At 34.3% G+C, this 17,580-nt stretch overlaps 1 protein-coding gene across 1 annotated transcript in view; it reads left to right on the top strand.

Moving 5' to 3' along the window:
* The window catches only part of LRBA (LPS responsive beige-like anchor protein), a 694,736-nt gene that overhangs the window by 151,837 nt on the left and 525,319 nt on the right, over positions 1-17,580 (top strand). Inside the window, exons 23-24 of the mRNA XM_080796316.1 lie at positions 15,310-16,368; positions 17,325-17,503. Coding sequence (XP_080652442.1) covers positions 15,310-16,368; positions 17,325-17,503 — 1,238 coding nt within the window. The remainder of the gene's footprint in view (positions 1-15,309; positions 16,369-17,324; positions 17,504-17,580) is intronic.

The raw sequence follows: 17,580 nt of genomic DNA, 5'->3' as shown, positions 1-17,580 counted from the left end.
GTGAATAGAGCTAAGTACTTGGCAGTTGCACATTAAATATTTGATGTGGGAAGGAGAAGGAAAATAAACAGCATTATTGTTTGGGGCTATTTATTTCAGCTGTCACGTGGTACCCTGCCACCCTGTGTGTGCCTTAGTGTCTCAGTCTTCTTTTATCAGTGAGGGATGAAATAGCTTCACCAGCTATCTTTTAAAGCACCTGTGTCATCACCACACACAGTAGGGTTTGGGAGTCACTCATCAGAGTAACGTTGGATGTGTATTTTATTATAGTCTCTTGGACCTCATCTCACAGTCCTAATCTCAGTGTCATGGGATGTTCCCAGAAATTTGTGTTTTGAAGTCATCCTTTCTTATGCACCCTAATTTTGAGTGCCCCTTTGAGTGTATGGAGAATTAATTTTACTAACTTCCCTCCCACCTTTACACTAAGCTGCTACTATAATAAGCTCTTTAGAAAGTATTGTAGATACAGAGGAATTCTACATCAATTGAATATGGTCCCCAGTTAAGACTCCTTAATCCTTTAAAAAAAATTATTATTAAAGAAAACCTTTCTTGTCATTCTGGAAACATGTTACAGTGCAAAGAATGTTGAAGGAAAAATATAAACTCTTCTCATGTAGTTCTGATATCGGTATTTTTTAGACTCAATTTATACACAGAAAACCTGAAGTATGCTTTGTATGTTTTATATGTATATATTTATAGTTTATGCATTTATTATATATGGTTTATATGTATTTATAGCTTATTTAAAACTGTTACATAAAACTTACCATCTATATATATTTATAGTTTACGTATTATACATAGTTTATATATACAGGTTTAATTAGTTTATATTTTTTCTTTACTCCAGTGACATATGGCTTTAAGCAGATATTAAAACCTTTACACAGAAAATAGTTACTTTATGGAGAAGCCTCTTTTGCCTCTTTTGGTTCAAGAACTAGTCTTTGAATCAAGTTTTAGGAATAAAATTATAAAGTGGAATAAATGCTGATTAAGTCAATTGCAGAAAATTTTTATCTGCATAAAACTGGACTTATAATTTTTTTGCTGTTAAAGTATACTTTTTAAAAAAATTTTATTTATTTGACAGAAGAAGATCACAAGTAGGCAGAGAGAGGGGAAGGGAGGCCGGCCCCCTGCTGAGCAGAGAGCTTGATGCAGGGCTCAATCCCAGGACCCTGGGATCATGACTTGAGCCGAAGGCAGAGGCTTTAACCCACTGAGCCACCCAGGTGCCCCTAATGTATACTTTTAAAAATAAATGCTAAATCTTTACTTAACCCTGGGAGAGGGAAGAAGAAAGCTTAGAGTTACAAATTGGTTCTTGCGATTTTTATCTTTAAAGTTTAGTAAGTGTTTTTAATTTTATTTCTTTATGTGAATTTTTTTCATTGGTGAAAAGCTTTTCTCATAAGGTTTATACAGAATTTATTTGAATATTCTTTATTAATTATTTTTGGATTTTTAATATCTTGACATCCATTTTTAAAATAAAATGGACGACTGACATCCTAAGGTGCTTCAAATCAATATTTACTAAAGTTTAAGATGGAGCTTAAGTGATTCAGTAAGTAGGTGAACAGTTTGTAGCATGCTGTTAAAAATTTGCCAGAAGTTTTGGAACCACATTTTTTTCCTCTGGAAATATTCATTCTAAAGCTTTATATTTTTATATATTCGATACTGAAGTGATGCTTATTTTTTCTTTTTGCAGCCATTTAAAATCTCAATATCATAAATTTATAACATGGTTTTTGATAAAGTACTGGTGTGTAAAAAACTAATGTTGCTGAATTGTATAGCTTTTGCAGAGTTACATCAGGATACATTCAGCTGCTATAAAAAGCCAAAGAAACTCAATTGCAATTTTATTGTCCAGTTTGATAGATTTCCTGCCACCTTTGTAGCAGGGAAGCTGTGTGTCACTGTATCTCTCTCTCCTCCAACAACTGAACTAGATTTTATAAGCAGTGATAGGGTCTTCCAGTGTAACTGCACTGTGTTGTTTACTTTGGTCTTAAGGTTTCAAATATGTACTTGTTAAGAGTAACCTTCGTAATTTCATTATTTTCTTATGTGTTCTCTGGGTTGTTGTTGCTTATCTTTTCCTTTTCTTCTTTTTTTTTTCTTTTTTAAATTAAGTAGCCTCTATGCCCATGGTGGAGCCTGAACTCCTGACCCTGAGATCAAGAGTCCTATGCTCTGTTGGCTAAGCCAGTCAGGCACCCCTCTTCTCCTGTTTTAAAATGCTTTAAATGAAACTCTGTCTTGAGTAATTAATACTATTTTCACTTGGTATGCTAGATTGCTTCTACTCTTTAATTAAAATTTAAATTAAGGCATTTAGAGTATCTTGAATTACGAGAACTATTCTAAAACATTTTTTTTTCTAAACAAATAAAACTCAAAACTTTAGATACTGTATTTTATATTTTATATTGCCGCAACATAGAGTGGGTCTATGACTTAAAATAATAAGTAAGTAAAAGTTACTCACACTTACATGAATTTCCATGGCTGCATATTATTGGGTATATATAATATATCATATTATGGAGGAGTAAAGTTAAGAACAAAAGCTGAGCTTGATATAATATCTGAATGCTATCAAGCTACTTGTAATTATAGGAAAGACCGATTGAGTAAATAATTTAATTTTACTTTTCATATCTGGCATTCTCCAAAATTTATTTGGAAAAATTCGTGGAGGTGATATTTTAAAAATCTGTTGATTTATATTACAATGTACTGCATAAGTACTGTAGTTTAACTTTCATTTATCCTAGAGGAATGTTGGGTCTCTTTTTATATAAATATCTCCTATTTTGTAGGATAAATTCCTCTAATTCCAGGAGTCTGCTCATGTGTTAAAAGGTTCTAATAGGAGCTCCTGGGTAGCTCAGTTGGTTAAGCATCTTAGTCTTGATTTTTGATCAGGTCATGATCTCAGGGTCATGGGATTGAGCCTAACTTGAGATTCTCTCTTTCCCTCCACCCCCCAACCCCCACCCTGCTCACATGTGAGCGTTCTCTCTCCCAATAAATAAAATAAAATGAAATAAAATATTCTAATAGGTATTGCTAATTTACCATCTAAAATTTTGTAAGAATTTATAGTCTAGGTTTTCATGAGAGCACCTGTCTAGGCAGTTCTTAAAATTGGTTAAGTAAGATGGCTTTTTAAAAAAAAACATTTAGTAAGTTATTAACTGATATTTTATGTCACTGTGCTTCCTATCTTCATCTGTATAAATGAGGATAATACTACCCACTTTTAGGGTTGCTCTGAAGATTGTATATGCACTCGGAACAATATATGCCAAATGCTTAAAACAATATACAGTTAAGTATTCCGTGTATCTCAACTGTTGCTACAAGTATTTAAAAATATATCTGATATTGCCTACCAAAGCGAACCTAACTTGGTATTTATTACATGTGTATTTTTAAGCATGTTGTGGAACTGGGGAGCTATTGGTTTACATAGAAATTCTCATATTCTAAGGAATTTTGAGGGTAGAGTATATTCTTTTAAAGAAGTTTATTTTAAATTGTACAGTGTTTTCCATATGTTAATGTGGTATTTATAGAGATTAAGAAAGTACTAAGTGATTAGAAAGCCTCTGTTTAAATTGCATCTTTACTTGGGGTTAATAAGGAAGTGTTGCTCAGAAATCATATTATGAAAGAATAAAGTTTGTTTTTATTAGAGTTGCTTACTTAAAAAAAAAAAAAAGATAAACTTCAGACCCCAAATTGATAGAGCTTTGATGTAATATCAGTGTGTTAGACCAGTTAAAATTCTAGAAGGAAACAATTGGGTGAATTAGTTTACTTTTCATATTCTGGATTTCTCCAAAACTATATTCAGAAAAATTGGTGGAGATAATTTTTTAAAATGTATTGAAAATTAATTTAAAGCCTTTGAGAATGAATAGCATTATTTAATATAGCGTATGTATATATAGATGATACTGTTAAAGAGAACCAGTGTCATCAGTTAAAGCACTAAAATAAGATTTTATTCAGGAACTGTTGCAATTGGAAAAGAGACCTGAGTGTATAACTGGGCTAAATTCTGAATACAATGAGGAAAATTGGGGGTTTATAGCTAAGGAGCAGGGTAGGAGCGGGGAAGAGGCTCAGTGGGTGGAAAATTACCAAGAGGAACCATCTGGGTCAGGGAAGATGGTGGTTAAACAGACTTCTTTCTGAAAGCAGACCAGGTTGATCAGGTGTCACTTGGGGGATGATGGGGTTGAGAAGTTCGATCAGATTTCAGGGTGACCAGATACTGAGGGTGGGGATTCTTTCTAACCTGACTTAGCAGGATTCTTGCTGAAACTCAGAGATGCAGGTCTGGCAAGGACAGGGCCTGGTTGAGAAGAGGATTCAGAGGAACCTGACTGAAATTTGCTCAAGGAGTCTTTTTTTTCTACTTTAGAATCTCCTTTTTTTTTCTTTCCTTTGGAGATTGTATATAGCTATGTTCCATTTTTTTTTATTCTTTTTTTTTTTTTTTTTGGTAGGAGGTTTATTTGAAGCTGCATATGAGTAGAATAATAGGGTATACAAGTCAAATTCATTTGAAAATATTTTCTTAATTTCTCAGTGGTAAATCATATAGTTGCCTTTTCAAGTCGTGGATAAATAAAGTGTGCCTTTACCTATACTATGAAGTTTTGTCTCCTTGTGGTTTGCAAAGCTTTTAATAGTCTAATACCTGCTTACCATTTACATGCTTATTTGCTGTTTTTCTTGCTTACCACTCCTAGAAATGCTTTAATTTTATTGCTTTACTGAATAGCCTAGTGTCTTAAGTGAACCATGTCCTTTGACCATCCATTCTTATACACATCTTTTAAAATTTTTTCTGCATGTCATCTCTCTTTGTCCTTAATCCTTTTCTATTTTGCAAGTAAGTATTTATTACTGAAGTCCAAACTTGAATGTCAGCATCATCCTGCTATTTCCAGGTGCTCCCAGGTATTTCTAGGCAACTTACATAATTTCTGTATATTTCTGGTAATATATTGTATATATCTCTAAACTACACTTCAAAAATTTGAAAAATTTAAAATATTTATAAAATTTATAAATTTTAAATAAAAATTTAAAATTTATAAATTTACAAAATTTATAAAGTATAAAAATACTTAAAATATTCCCAAAGGGTACACAAAAAGCATGAGGAAATGGAAAAGGATATTTCCTAGAATAGGAAGACTCAACATCATAAAGTTATAATAACTTGACATTTCTTTTGGATATTTTATAAATTTAGTGAAATATCAAGAAAATACTAACCAGTCATTTTTCCTTTGGTGGGGAGAAAACTAGTTAATTAGTTGTCAAAGCTAATTACTAAGGAAAAGTACAGCAAAATGTATAAAAATATCCAGGGAAACTGTAACAAGCAATGAGAAGAGATTGACTCTACCAAATACTAAAACATGTTACCAAGTGTCAGTAATTTTAAAAATGTAGTATTGATACATGATGAGATAGGCTGACTGGGAGAACAGAAAAGAAAGTCCAGAAATACGTGAAATTATATAGAGGCTTTAGTATATTATAACTGATGCATCTCAAATCAGCAGGGAGAAGATGGTCTGTTCAGTAAATGGTGTTGGGACAATAGAAGGTTGACCTAGGGGGAAAAAAAAGTTGGAGCATCAGGAATTTTAAAGTATGGATTAATTAATGGAGGGCAGAAAAACCATAAATAAGTACTAAGAGAAGTACAGAATATTCTTCTATAATCTTAGATTGTATATAAATTTTCTATAATTTAAAATCTAGAACCATTAATGAGAAAAGAAATACTAATAGTTTTTACTTCATTAAAACAAACAAAAATCTTTGTGATCAAAAAATCAAACCAAATACCATAAGCAAATTGTTTAGAAGCAGAGCAAAGGTAACATTGCTAACATATAAAGCCCTCCTAGAAAAAGATAGGAAAAACCCAATAGAAAAAATGGACGAAAGACAGAATCAAACAAGCCATAGAAAACTAAGTTAAAAATTATTATAAGACCTCTGGCTGGCTCAGTTGGTTAAGTGTCCAACTCTTCATTTCAGCTTAGGTCATATCTCAGGGTCGTGAGCTGGAGCGTCAGTCTCTGTGCTGGGTGTGGAGCCTGCTTAGGATTCTTTCTCTCAACCTGCCTCCCTCCCCCCATCAAAAAACTACTTTAGATATATAAAAAGAGGCTTAATTTAGTCATTTGTAAGACTGCAGATTAAAACTATCCTGAAAGAGTTCACTAAGATATAACTGACAAAAATATGGAACAGAATGTATGGCACATTTTAGTAAAACAATGAGAATTTATGTTCGTATGTATATGCACGAAAATACCCTGGGAAGATACATAATAAATTAATAACTGGTCTTTTGATTGTTGGGAATTATGCAGGTGAGGACCAGTGGAAGGAGGGAAACATACTACATACTGTTTCTTTTGTTTTTTGATTTTTAGATTGATTGATTTATTTGAGAGAGAGCATGAGCGGGAGGGAAAGGGAGAGAGAATCTGAAGCTGACTCTGCGCTAAGCATAGAGTCTGACATGGGGCTCGATCTCATGAACCCGAGATCACAACCTGAGTTGAAACCAACAGTCAAAGGCTCAATCGACTACCCCACCCAGGTGCCTCTATATACTGTTTTATATTTGAATCATGTGAATTGTAGGAGAGGAAAAACTTTTCCTTGACCCTCTTAGAGTCCCTGGCTGGGCCTGAAAATTAAACTGACAAATAGAGATTAACAGGAAAAAAAAGCATATGTATGTACTTAATATGTTTTATGTTATTACATAGGAGCCTTTACATGAAAATGAAAGACATAAAGAAAGGGTTAAGCCTGAGTGAGTTTATACTAGATTTGATGAAGAGTGGAAAGTCATGGAAAAATAATAGGACAGAGGGTATGAGTTAAGGGTAGTAAATTGGAGGAAAATTAGCAAGACCCCTTAATTTGGATTCTTTTCGGCATAAGGAATGCTCCTTTCCTCTGGGGTTTTGGAGGACATCTCTCCCATGAGAGTCTTCGGAGAGGGGGAGAGATCAGAGAGGTCAGATAGTTCCTCCTACAGCTGCCTTTTCTCAAATTTCCTTCATCTTAAAATATTCAATATGCTGCTGATGTGCCATATTTTGTGGTAGTGCGTTCTGACCCCTATCAAAATACATTACCCTGTTCAGACAGTGCTTTTAAATTTATGATGTGGTGAAGGTATAGTGCATATTATGTATAGGATTCGTTTTCCTCACAGGATTGTTTCTCTTTGTTATGAAACTTAAAAAAAATTTTTTTATGGTATGCCTGGGTGGCTCAGTCAGTTGGGTTTCCGACTTTTGATTTCAGCTCAGGTCTCAACCTTAGGGTCATGAGTTCAAGCCCTGCCTTGGGCTCCATGCTTTACGTGGAACTTACTTTAAAAAATAGAACAAAACGAAAACAAAAAGCCTTTTTTTGTAGCTTTTTTTTTTTTATAATTGAGTAGTTTTCTTAGATAGCCTAGGGCTTATACTTGATACCCCTCTGTTAATGTTGTATTAAGGTAGCATTTAAGAACTTAAGTTTAACCAGAATATTCAGATTTGTAACCAAGATGCTTTGTATAAAATAGATCAGTAAATATTTTAACCTTATAAATATTAATAACTTGACTTTATTGTATCTGTTACCTTATACCATTGTTGTTGTGGGGTTAGAACCTCTATAAAAGATCTGTTTGTGGTAGTGATCATTTTGAGCTATGCTGATTGATATTCCATATAGGAAGATTCAGCTGTTTTTAAAGAGATCTTATTTATCAGCTATGAAATGTTGGCAACCTAAGAATTAGAAGTTAGTGTGTCATATTCAGCTGATATTTCCATAGGAAAATAACATGCCATGAAGAGATGCATTTGCTTGAAAAAGAAGGCCAGTTTCTAAACTTTGCCTAACATTTAAAAGTCTCAATTTTTATAGGTTAAAATCTTTTAAATATATGGATGAATGATGTTAATATTTTGATGTATTATATTCATCTTTTATCTCCTAATTAGTAAATTTGAGTACCAGTTAAGCTGAAAGTAATGGCAAAATAAATGTAATTATTAGTTCATGAGTATCTTTAACTCTAGTAGTTTATAGAAGTGCTTTCCGAACATTACAAACAGCTATAGATTAGCTGTCAAATGATCGTGAAGATTAATGACTAGTCTTTTAGCTGGGTAATTTAGAACAGTATCTGGTAATTAATTAGGAATTATCAGTCACAAATACCTTTAGGAAAAACAGTATCAAAAAAGATAACAACAATGATAATTGCACCGTTGCCACTTAGCTTTTAGAGTAGTGAAGTAAATTAAAGAGAAATTTCAAAATCAGGTTCAGAATTTTGGAAGAATTTCTAGGATTTAAATTTACAGAAAGAATAAACAAGTTGGTTTGCTTAGGAAATACAAAGCACTATTTAGAACAGATTTGACTGCAAATCTGTATAATATAGAAAGAAAGCTACTCCCTGTGGCAGCTTCAGGATGTACTTTATGAAAGTGTACATTGCTTTGAATTAAAATGTGAATTATTATTATTATTATTGTTAATACTAAAGTAGGCTCCACACTGGGTGTGGAGTCCACCACAGGGCTTGTACTTATGACCCTGAGATCAAGCTGTGAGCTGTGATCAAGAATCCAGTGCTTAACTTACTGAGCCACCCATGCACCCCTGAAATATGTATTATATAAACCATCTTTTGCTCTTAGAATTTTAACATTTAATGGTATTTTTTAAACTTTTTATCATTTTATACTTATTTTTTAAAAAGTTTATTTAGGGGTGCCAGTCTGGCTCAGTTGGTTAAGCGTCTGCCTTCAGCTCGGGTCATGATCCTGGGGTCCTAGGATTGAACCCCATGTCAGGCTCCCTGCTCGGGAGAGAGTCTGCTTCTCCTTCTGCCATTCCCTCCAGTTTGTGCTCCCTCTCCCTCTCTCCCTCTCTCAAAAATAAATAAAATCTCTAAAAAAAAGTTTATTTAAATAATCTCTGTACCCAACATGGGGCTGAAACAACCCTAAGAACAAGAGTTCCACACTCTTCTGACTGAGCCACCCAGGCGCCACTGGATTTATTTTTAGTTTTAATCACTAAAAGTTTTATTGTTTATTTATATTCTAATACCTAACCCTTTGTTGATTTTTACATGTTTTTCCAAAACCATGTTTGCAGTGGTCCTGTCAGTCTATATAACTTGGTACTTTGGAATACTAACTCATAATACATTCATCGCTAGTAAAACGCTTATGATTATTTTCACTTAATGCCTGTCTTCTTTTGTTTTTTATATTCAATTGATTCAAACTTATATTTATATGTCTGGATCATCTTGACATATTCTGACTAATTTTTTTGGTGTTTATTTGTCTTGAGTTATGATTTATATTTCATGAGAATAGAAAACTCTTCTGTTTTTAGGTAGTGCATCTTGTGACTGCCACTAACGTGTAATATTGTAATAAATTTTGACTGAAAGAATGTGACTTTGTATTATAGAGCTATTTTTGACTGAAAGAACATGACTTTGTTATATAGAGCTATTTGCTAGGTGCACATCTGTCTCAACAGCATGATTGCTGGTAGATCTTTTTATGCCTTGGTGACCAGAAATGCAGTGTAAGTAGCATACATTTAGAATAGTATACCAGTGAACATTTAAGCCTGCTGTTTGACTGTAGTGAGACCAGCTTTTGGGTCTGTTTCCAAATATACTGCCAAAAACTTTGTCATTTCCAGCTACTTAGCCTGAGAATGGGCTTTAGAAAATTTCCCAGCCTGTTACTGTCCATTTATCTTTGCTGGTTTGTGCATGTATACTACCTTTCTCCCAAGGATATACCCCTTTTATTTTCTATGAAGTTGATGCTTACATTAAAAACTTCTTTTGCATTTTGTATATATAAAATTCTATATTTTGAATTTATTTTTATTCATTTTTTGCCCTTAATATCTCTTATTTGGGAGCTAGAGATCTTATTTATTTTTAAGTCTGTGCTTATTTTTAAGCCTCCATTTGTTGTTATTTTTTAAAGTTTTTATTTAAATTCTAGTTAGTTAATATACAGTGCAATATTAGTTTCAGGTGTTTAATATAGTGATTCAACACTTCCAAACTTCATCCAGTGCTCATCACAAGTGCACTCCTTAATCCCTATCACCTATTTAACCCATCTCTCCCCCCACTTCCCCTCTGCTAACCATCAGTTTCTCTGTAGTTAAGAGTCTGTTTCTTGGTTTGCCTCTCTTTCTTTTTTCTCTTTGCTTATTTTTCCCCCCTTAAATTCTACGTATGACTGAAATCATATGGTATTTGTCTTTCTCTGACTTATTTTTCTTAGCATTAGCTCCATCCTCGTTGATTTAATTGGCAAGATTTTATCTTTTTTATGGCAGAGTAATATACCAGTGTAATATATACCACATCTTCTTTATCCATTCATCAGATGATGGACATTTGGGCTCTTTCCATAGTTTAGCTATTCTAGATAATGTTGCTATAAACATCAGGGTGCATGTATCCCTTGAATTTGTGTTTTTGTATTTTCTAGGTAAATATCTAGTAATGCAATTGCTGGATCATAGGGTAGTTCTATTTTTAATATTTGAGGAATCTCCATACTGTTTTCCAGAGTGGCTGTACTGGTTTGCATTGCCACGAACAGTGCAGGAGGGTTCCCCTTTGTTCGCATTCTTTCCAATACGTGTTGTTTTTTGTGTTGTTAAGTTCGCTATTCTGACAGGTGTGAGGTGATACCTCATTGTAGTTTTGATGTGTATTTCCCTGATGATGAGATGTTGCGTCTTTTCATGTGTCTGTTAGCCATTTGTACATCTTCTTTGAAGAAATGTCTATTCATGTCTTCTGCCTGCTTTTTAATTGGGTTATTTGTTTTTTGGGGTGTTGAGTTGTGTAAGTTCTTTATATATTTTGATACTAAGCCTATATCAGATATGTCATTTGTAAACATCTCCTATTCTTAAGGTTGACTTTTAGTTCTGTTGATTGTTTCCTTTGCTGTGTTGCAATAGTTTATTTTTGCTTTTATTTCCCTGGTCTTGTGAGACATATCTAGAAAGAAGTTGCTACAGTCAGTGTGAAAGAACTTACTGCCTGTGTTCTCCTCTAGGATTTTTATGGTTTTAGGTCTCGCATTAAGGTCTTTAATCCATTTTGAATTTATTTTTGTGTTTGGTAGAAGAAAGTGGTCCAGTTTCATTCTTTTGCATATTGCTGTCCAGTTTCCCTGATACCATTTTTTGAAGAGACATTCTTTTTCCCATTGTATATTCTTTCCTGCTTTCTCAAAGATTAATTGACCATACAGTTGTGGGTTCCTCTCTCGGTTTTCTGTTCTGTACCATTGATCTCTGAGTCTGTTTTTATGCCAGGATCATACTATTTTGATCACTCAGCTTTGTAATATAACTTGAAGTCCGGGATTTTGGTACCCTTACATTACTCATTTTAGAGAGGAAAAATACAAGCAGCAGGAAAGTCAAGTCACAAAACCTTAGTTTATGTATACCCTTTATATATACCCTATATATACCCTTAAGAAGGTACTGGAGGATTTACAGCACCAAAAGGAGAGAATGAAATAAAGAGAAAGATATGGGACATAGGAAACACGAGAGGTGACATAGAAGAGAGATAAGAAGGGATCTCCAGGACAGTGACGAAGGGAGGTCCCATGATGGCAAGTGAAGTAGACATATGACAGTCCTTCTAAATTGGAACAGTTTTACTTAATAGACATATACAGGGGGAAGCTATTGTCAGTGAAATGCCAGTTGCCTTTGTAACAGGTTTTTTTTTTTTTTTTTAAACCTGAGAACAAATTACTAACATGCGATGGGGCCCATATTCTTAGAACTACTTGGCTTATTTTGACCATGTACTGATTTCAGTTCATGCTCTCTCTTTTAGTCCTCCTGTCTGGATCACTTGAACATTCTCACTTCTCTCCTTGAAAAAGTGATCTGCTTTGATTTACTTCTGAGAATAGAGGTAGACCGTGGTGAGAATTGGAAAATATAGTTTACTTCCTATACCTATTCATGCCAGGTATCTATTACCTGACCAACACTTATAGATGCTTTGATTCTCCTGACCTATGTATTTCCCAGTATTTCCTAATGGCCTTGCCAACGGATTTCCCAGGAATAGCCTTATGTATCCTCTTAGAGAAACTGAAGCCCTGTTCCAACCTGTAGATTTTCTGTAGCTTGTCTTCTGGTAGCCTTTAGTTAATTATGATAATACTGTCCTTTCCTCACAAAGCTGGTTAGGTTTGTGCTGTACTTACCTTCTCAAACGGAACATGATAAGTATGCTTACTATGTAAGTAGTAGAACTGTTAAAGAACAGGTGGGAAACAATGGAAATGTCAGGGTAGTGATTTCCTCTTGATAGGGATGGAGAGGTTGAGGATGGGCACATAGAGGAATTGTGTGGTAGTAGTGTTCCATTTCTTGATGTGTGTAGTAAGTATATGGGATTTAAAAAGATTATTCTTTAATCTGTAGGTATAAATTATATACATTCATGTTTATTGATATATTTTATAATGGTATTTTAAAAATTCCTAATTTGAATACAATAAAAGAAAATGATTATTGAAAACTAATCTTACACACTGACTATTGCTGAAATAAAGGATCTATTTTCAAAATCGCAGAGGTTGGAAGTATTAAACTTGCCTTCCTTAGACAATAGTAATTGTCATATCAGTGGAGAAATGATCTTCCTAAAGTCAGTTTTCCAAATAGACTAAATGATACTTTAAGAAATCAGATGTCGGGGCGTCTGGGTGGCTTAGTGGGTTAAAGCCTCTGCCTTCAGCTCAGGTCATGATCCCGGCATCCTGGGATTGAGCCCCGCATCGGGCTCTCTGCTCAGCAGCAAGCCTTCTTCCCCCCGCCCCACCCCTCTGCCTGCTGCTCTGCCTGCTTGTGATCTCTCTTTCTGTCAAATAAATAAATAAATTCTTAAAAAAAAAAACACACAAAAAAACGGAAATCAGATGTCTTCCTCTTTTTTTTTTTTTTAAGATTTTATTTATTTATTTGACAGAGATCACAAGTAGGCAGAGAGGCAGGCAGAGAGAGAGGAAGGGAAGCAGGCTCCCTGCTGAGCAGACAGCCTGATGCGGGGCTCGATCCCGGGACCCTGAGATCATGACCTGAGCCGAAGGCAGAGGCTTTAACCCACTGAGCCACCCAGGCGCCCCAGATGTCTTCCTCTTACTCAGAATTTTCTGATGGCTCTCTCACACTAAGAATAAAATTAAAAGTTTTTAATACAATCTGTAATTCTCTTTAACCATGATCTAGCCAATGCCTACTGCTGTGACCTTATCATCTATAGTTCTTTCAGCTGGTTTATTGTTCCTCAAACACACCAAGCTCGTTTTGGTGACCAGAGACTTTGCATTTGTTTTTCCTCCTGCCTGAAACTCTTTTCCTTTTGATATTCATATAAGTTGTCTCTAACTTTATTGTTATCTCTGTTCAACATAGTATCCTTAGAGACCTTCCCTAGTTACTCTAGTTATACACACCCTCCCACCTAGCATGTCATCTTCAGTTATTCTCTTTTTTCCCCTTCAGAGCTCTTACTATTACTTGACTTTGTCTTATATTTTTGTATGTTTATGTTGTCAGTTTCTTTAGAATATAAGGTCCATGAAGGCAGGGACATTGTGGTGTTCATCACACAGTGCCTGGCATGCTTTGGATGTTCAGTAAATTTTGCTGAATAAATAAAGAGGGATTGGTCAATTAAAATTTCTTAGTTCAGGGAACCTGACTTACTCAATTGGTGGAGCATGAGACTCTTAGTCTCAGGGTTGTGAGTTTAAGCCCCATGTTGGGTGTAGAGCCTACTTAAAAACACCACCACCATCACCACCACCACCACCAAAACCCCCACAACTTAGTTCAAGAAAATAGTTGCTTTCTGGTTATAAAAGAAATTGATATTTTGTTAATGTTTACTGTGCCATTTTACTCTTTAGTGTGGAATATATGCATTTCATTTTGAAGTATTCAAAAAATTTCCCAAATACTTATAATTAGTAAAATGTTTATTTCCTAAACATTTCTATTTTGAGCTGTATCGTTACGGCATGAGTATAATGTATCTCAAGTAAGGGCTAGTAAATTGCTATAAAAAAAAGTGTGCATAATGCATTATTTATACATTTGTTTACCTTTTACCCATGTGTATACATGCCTATGATTCAAAAAGGCCTATGGGTATTTGTGCACAAAAAATCATCTTTTGTTGTCATTTACTATCATCCTTCCATACTAGGGCTCAATAAAGGTTTGTTGACTAAAGGTTCAATTTACTGTGTATATTGTAATAGTGTAGATTACAGGAACAGACAGTTCTAGCATTGGTAAACTTAATTATGCCTATACTTTCTGCATGTATTACACTTCTTTTTGAGGGGTGTTTCCTATTATAACACCAGTGGCAATCACATAATAGTGGCTATAATAATCTTCGATAAGAAAACTGTCAAAGTAAAAGGGTCTAAAGCTAACCATGATATGGGGATATTCACAGGACCAGTTACATAGTAGTCACTCACATGGAAGTGGAAAGGATGGATGGATGGTTGGATGACCTGGAACTTTCAGGTTATTTTGACCAATTTAGACTTTGAAAATTGTGGTTGACCTTTAAGGAGAGGTTGGATTCTTTTTCATTGCTGAAAGAATTTGTATTAGTTTAGTAAGAACATGTTTTACTAACTTAATAAATATATGGGAGCTGCTGTAATAGTGGTCATAATTAACAGATTTTTTTTTCTCTGTTGGGGATAAATCATGGGGAAATGGGTTTTCATTGCAGTTGAAACAATGTATTATTTAGTGCACAAAGTCCTTCACAGTGATATGTATATATTTAGATCCTGATACAAGTTATAGAGGTCAGTAGAGTAGTGTATTCTTTTCATACACATGTTTAAGAATAGACTAAGGATGTTCTTATTGTGGTTGAATGCTGTGTTACCTGTCAGCATTAAGTCTAGGTATCTTTTTTTTTTTGATTATTTTGGTTTTTTTGTGATTGACTTACTTTTTATTTTATAAGATAAGGGTTTCATAGGAAAATTACTTTATTGCATTATATAAAACATTTATTTGAAAAATTGTTAAATATTTTTATGTTATGAATGCTCTTTTTTTTTGCATATTTTGATTGGTTTTATGTTTTTCATCTAGGTCACTTTTGAAATACACAAAGAAAATCTTGCCAATATGTTCAGGGAACACCAGGGAAAAGTTGATGAAGAAATAGGGCGATGTTCAAGTCCAGTTGAAGCAGTCTCTGCTGTTAGCAGGGATGTTAATGTTTCAGTAGCATCCCAGCAATCAGATATGAAGGCTTGTCCTGTGTCTCCTCATATCACCAGAAATAGTGATGAAAAGTCACCTGTTGAGAAGACAGTTTCAGTAGACTGTGCTTCCCATGCTGAACTGCAAACTCCTAATACATCTAATGAAGAAAGGAAAACTGGCCAAGGAAGTCAGGAGTTACTAGATGAAGTCCCTTCAGAGGAAACATTGATAAATGAAACAATTAATACAGGTGATTTAGAAGTATCCTCTGATATGATGGAAGCTGAAGCCGAGACTGTTTCCTCTAACTCTTTTAAAACAAATGGCAAAGGTATAATGACTGTTAGCGAAGTAACTGCTTCTATAAGTTCTCCTTCAGAAGAGGATGCCTCAGAGGTGCCAGAATTACTGGATAAGTCTATAGGAGAGGAAGATGATGATGATTATGTAGAACTGAAGGTAGAAAATAGTCCTACTGAGGAAACCAGTCTGCCCACAGAGCTCCAAGAAGATAGTTTGTCTCCAGCTGCATCTGAATCTAGTGAAAGACTGGACATGCTTAGTAATGACAACAAATTAATATTTCAAGAACAAGAATCTGTAAGTAAGAAGCAAATTGACAGTGAAACTCAAGATTCCAAAGATTCTGGAATCTTGACGATGACAGCATCAGGGTCTTTAGCTACCTCACCAGATACTATTATTTCCCAGACACCTGTACAATCAGATATTGGTGAGATGCTAGAGGAAGGGAAAAAAACAACTAACTTTGTGAGAGAAACCACATTAATTGGTGATTCTCCTGTCTTTGAGTCTCCTACTACTTCTGAGCAGAGGATTGCTAAATTGGATGTTTCCAGTGTTGCTACAGATACTGAAAGATTGGAATTGAAGGCCAATACAAATATGGAAGCATCTCAACCTCATCAACCTATGCCTGAGGTGATTATATTTATTGTCTTCTTGAAGTGTATTTGCATTGAATTAAAATAGTGCAAGGGTATATACTTTTATTTTATCTTGGAGTTGGTTCATACCCTATTTGCAATTATATAAATACAATGAATGCAGAGATTACATTTGTTATCTTTAGCATGAGATTTTAGTGAGAGTTCATTAAATGGCAGCTTTTATTATTATTTTCACCACAGCAACACCAAAAGTTACTACTTTCAAGTTTTAAGATTGTAGTAATTCTGGTTTATAAAGCAAATAATGGAAATACTTGCCTTTATCCTTTATTTGATAACCCAGTCATAGTTGGTACGGTGATTCTCTGATAAAATCTAGGGCTATCTTCCTGCAGAACCACCTGCCAGTGTATAATTTTATATACTAAGTATGTAGTTTAAAATTCCTTCCATGAGGAAACAGACCATGGGGTTTGTTTGCTTTGAAAGAGGGGAGGAGCCTTTCAGAGATCTAAAGGTATTTCTTTCTCCTTTACTGGTATGTCAGAGTGATTCAGGGGACAGTGGTTGATTGCATGTTGTAATTTCCCACTCTGTTTAACCAACCATTTGTTGCTTCTTAATTCTGTTATCTTTATGTTTGTTTTTAATTCTAACCAACTTATAATCTAGACACTACCTTCTTTCATGCTAATACTCAAATTTAAGAATCTTGATTCTTTTGAGAAATGCTACATTTGCTGGTGGTAATACTAACATGGTTGCAAGCTAATTACTGTTGAATTATGGTAGTTTAGCATTTTTGATAACTTTGCTTTAAATGTGTTAAAGTTTTAATGTTGTTGTTGATAATTTTTACCTAATTTCGTTCCTTAGTATCTTAATATATGATTATTTGTTAGATGAATTGCATTGAAGCTATTATATTATTAATGGCTTCTTTGAAGTTGAATTTATTTTATTACTCTTTTAAATTTTCTGTATTAGGTGTCAAGACGGCAGGAGGAACCAAGTCAAGGAATAGCACCAGTTGTAGTTAATGGACAAAGGAGGGATTCCAGATCTGCTATGTTTCGTATTCCTGAATTCAAATGGTCTCAAATGCATCAGCGTTTGCTCACTGATCTATTATTTTCAATAGAAACAGATATACAGATGTGGAGAAGGTTTGTCCATATGTTTGTTATAGAAGATGTGTATGAAGTTTAGTCTTTGGTTTTTTTGTTTGTTTTTGTGTTTTGTT

This window comes from Martes martes (assembly GCF_963455335.1).
Source record: "Martes martes genome assembly, chromosome: 2".
In the NCBI taxonomy this organism is placed as follows: domain Eukaryota; kingdom Metazoa; phylum Chordata; class Mammalia; order Carnivora; family Mustelidae; genus Martes; species Martes martes.
Note: the sequence above shows the minus strand (reverse complement) of the source record. Positions and strands in the feature narration are given on the sequence as shown.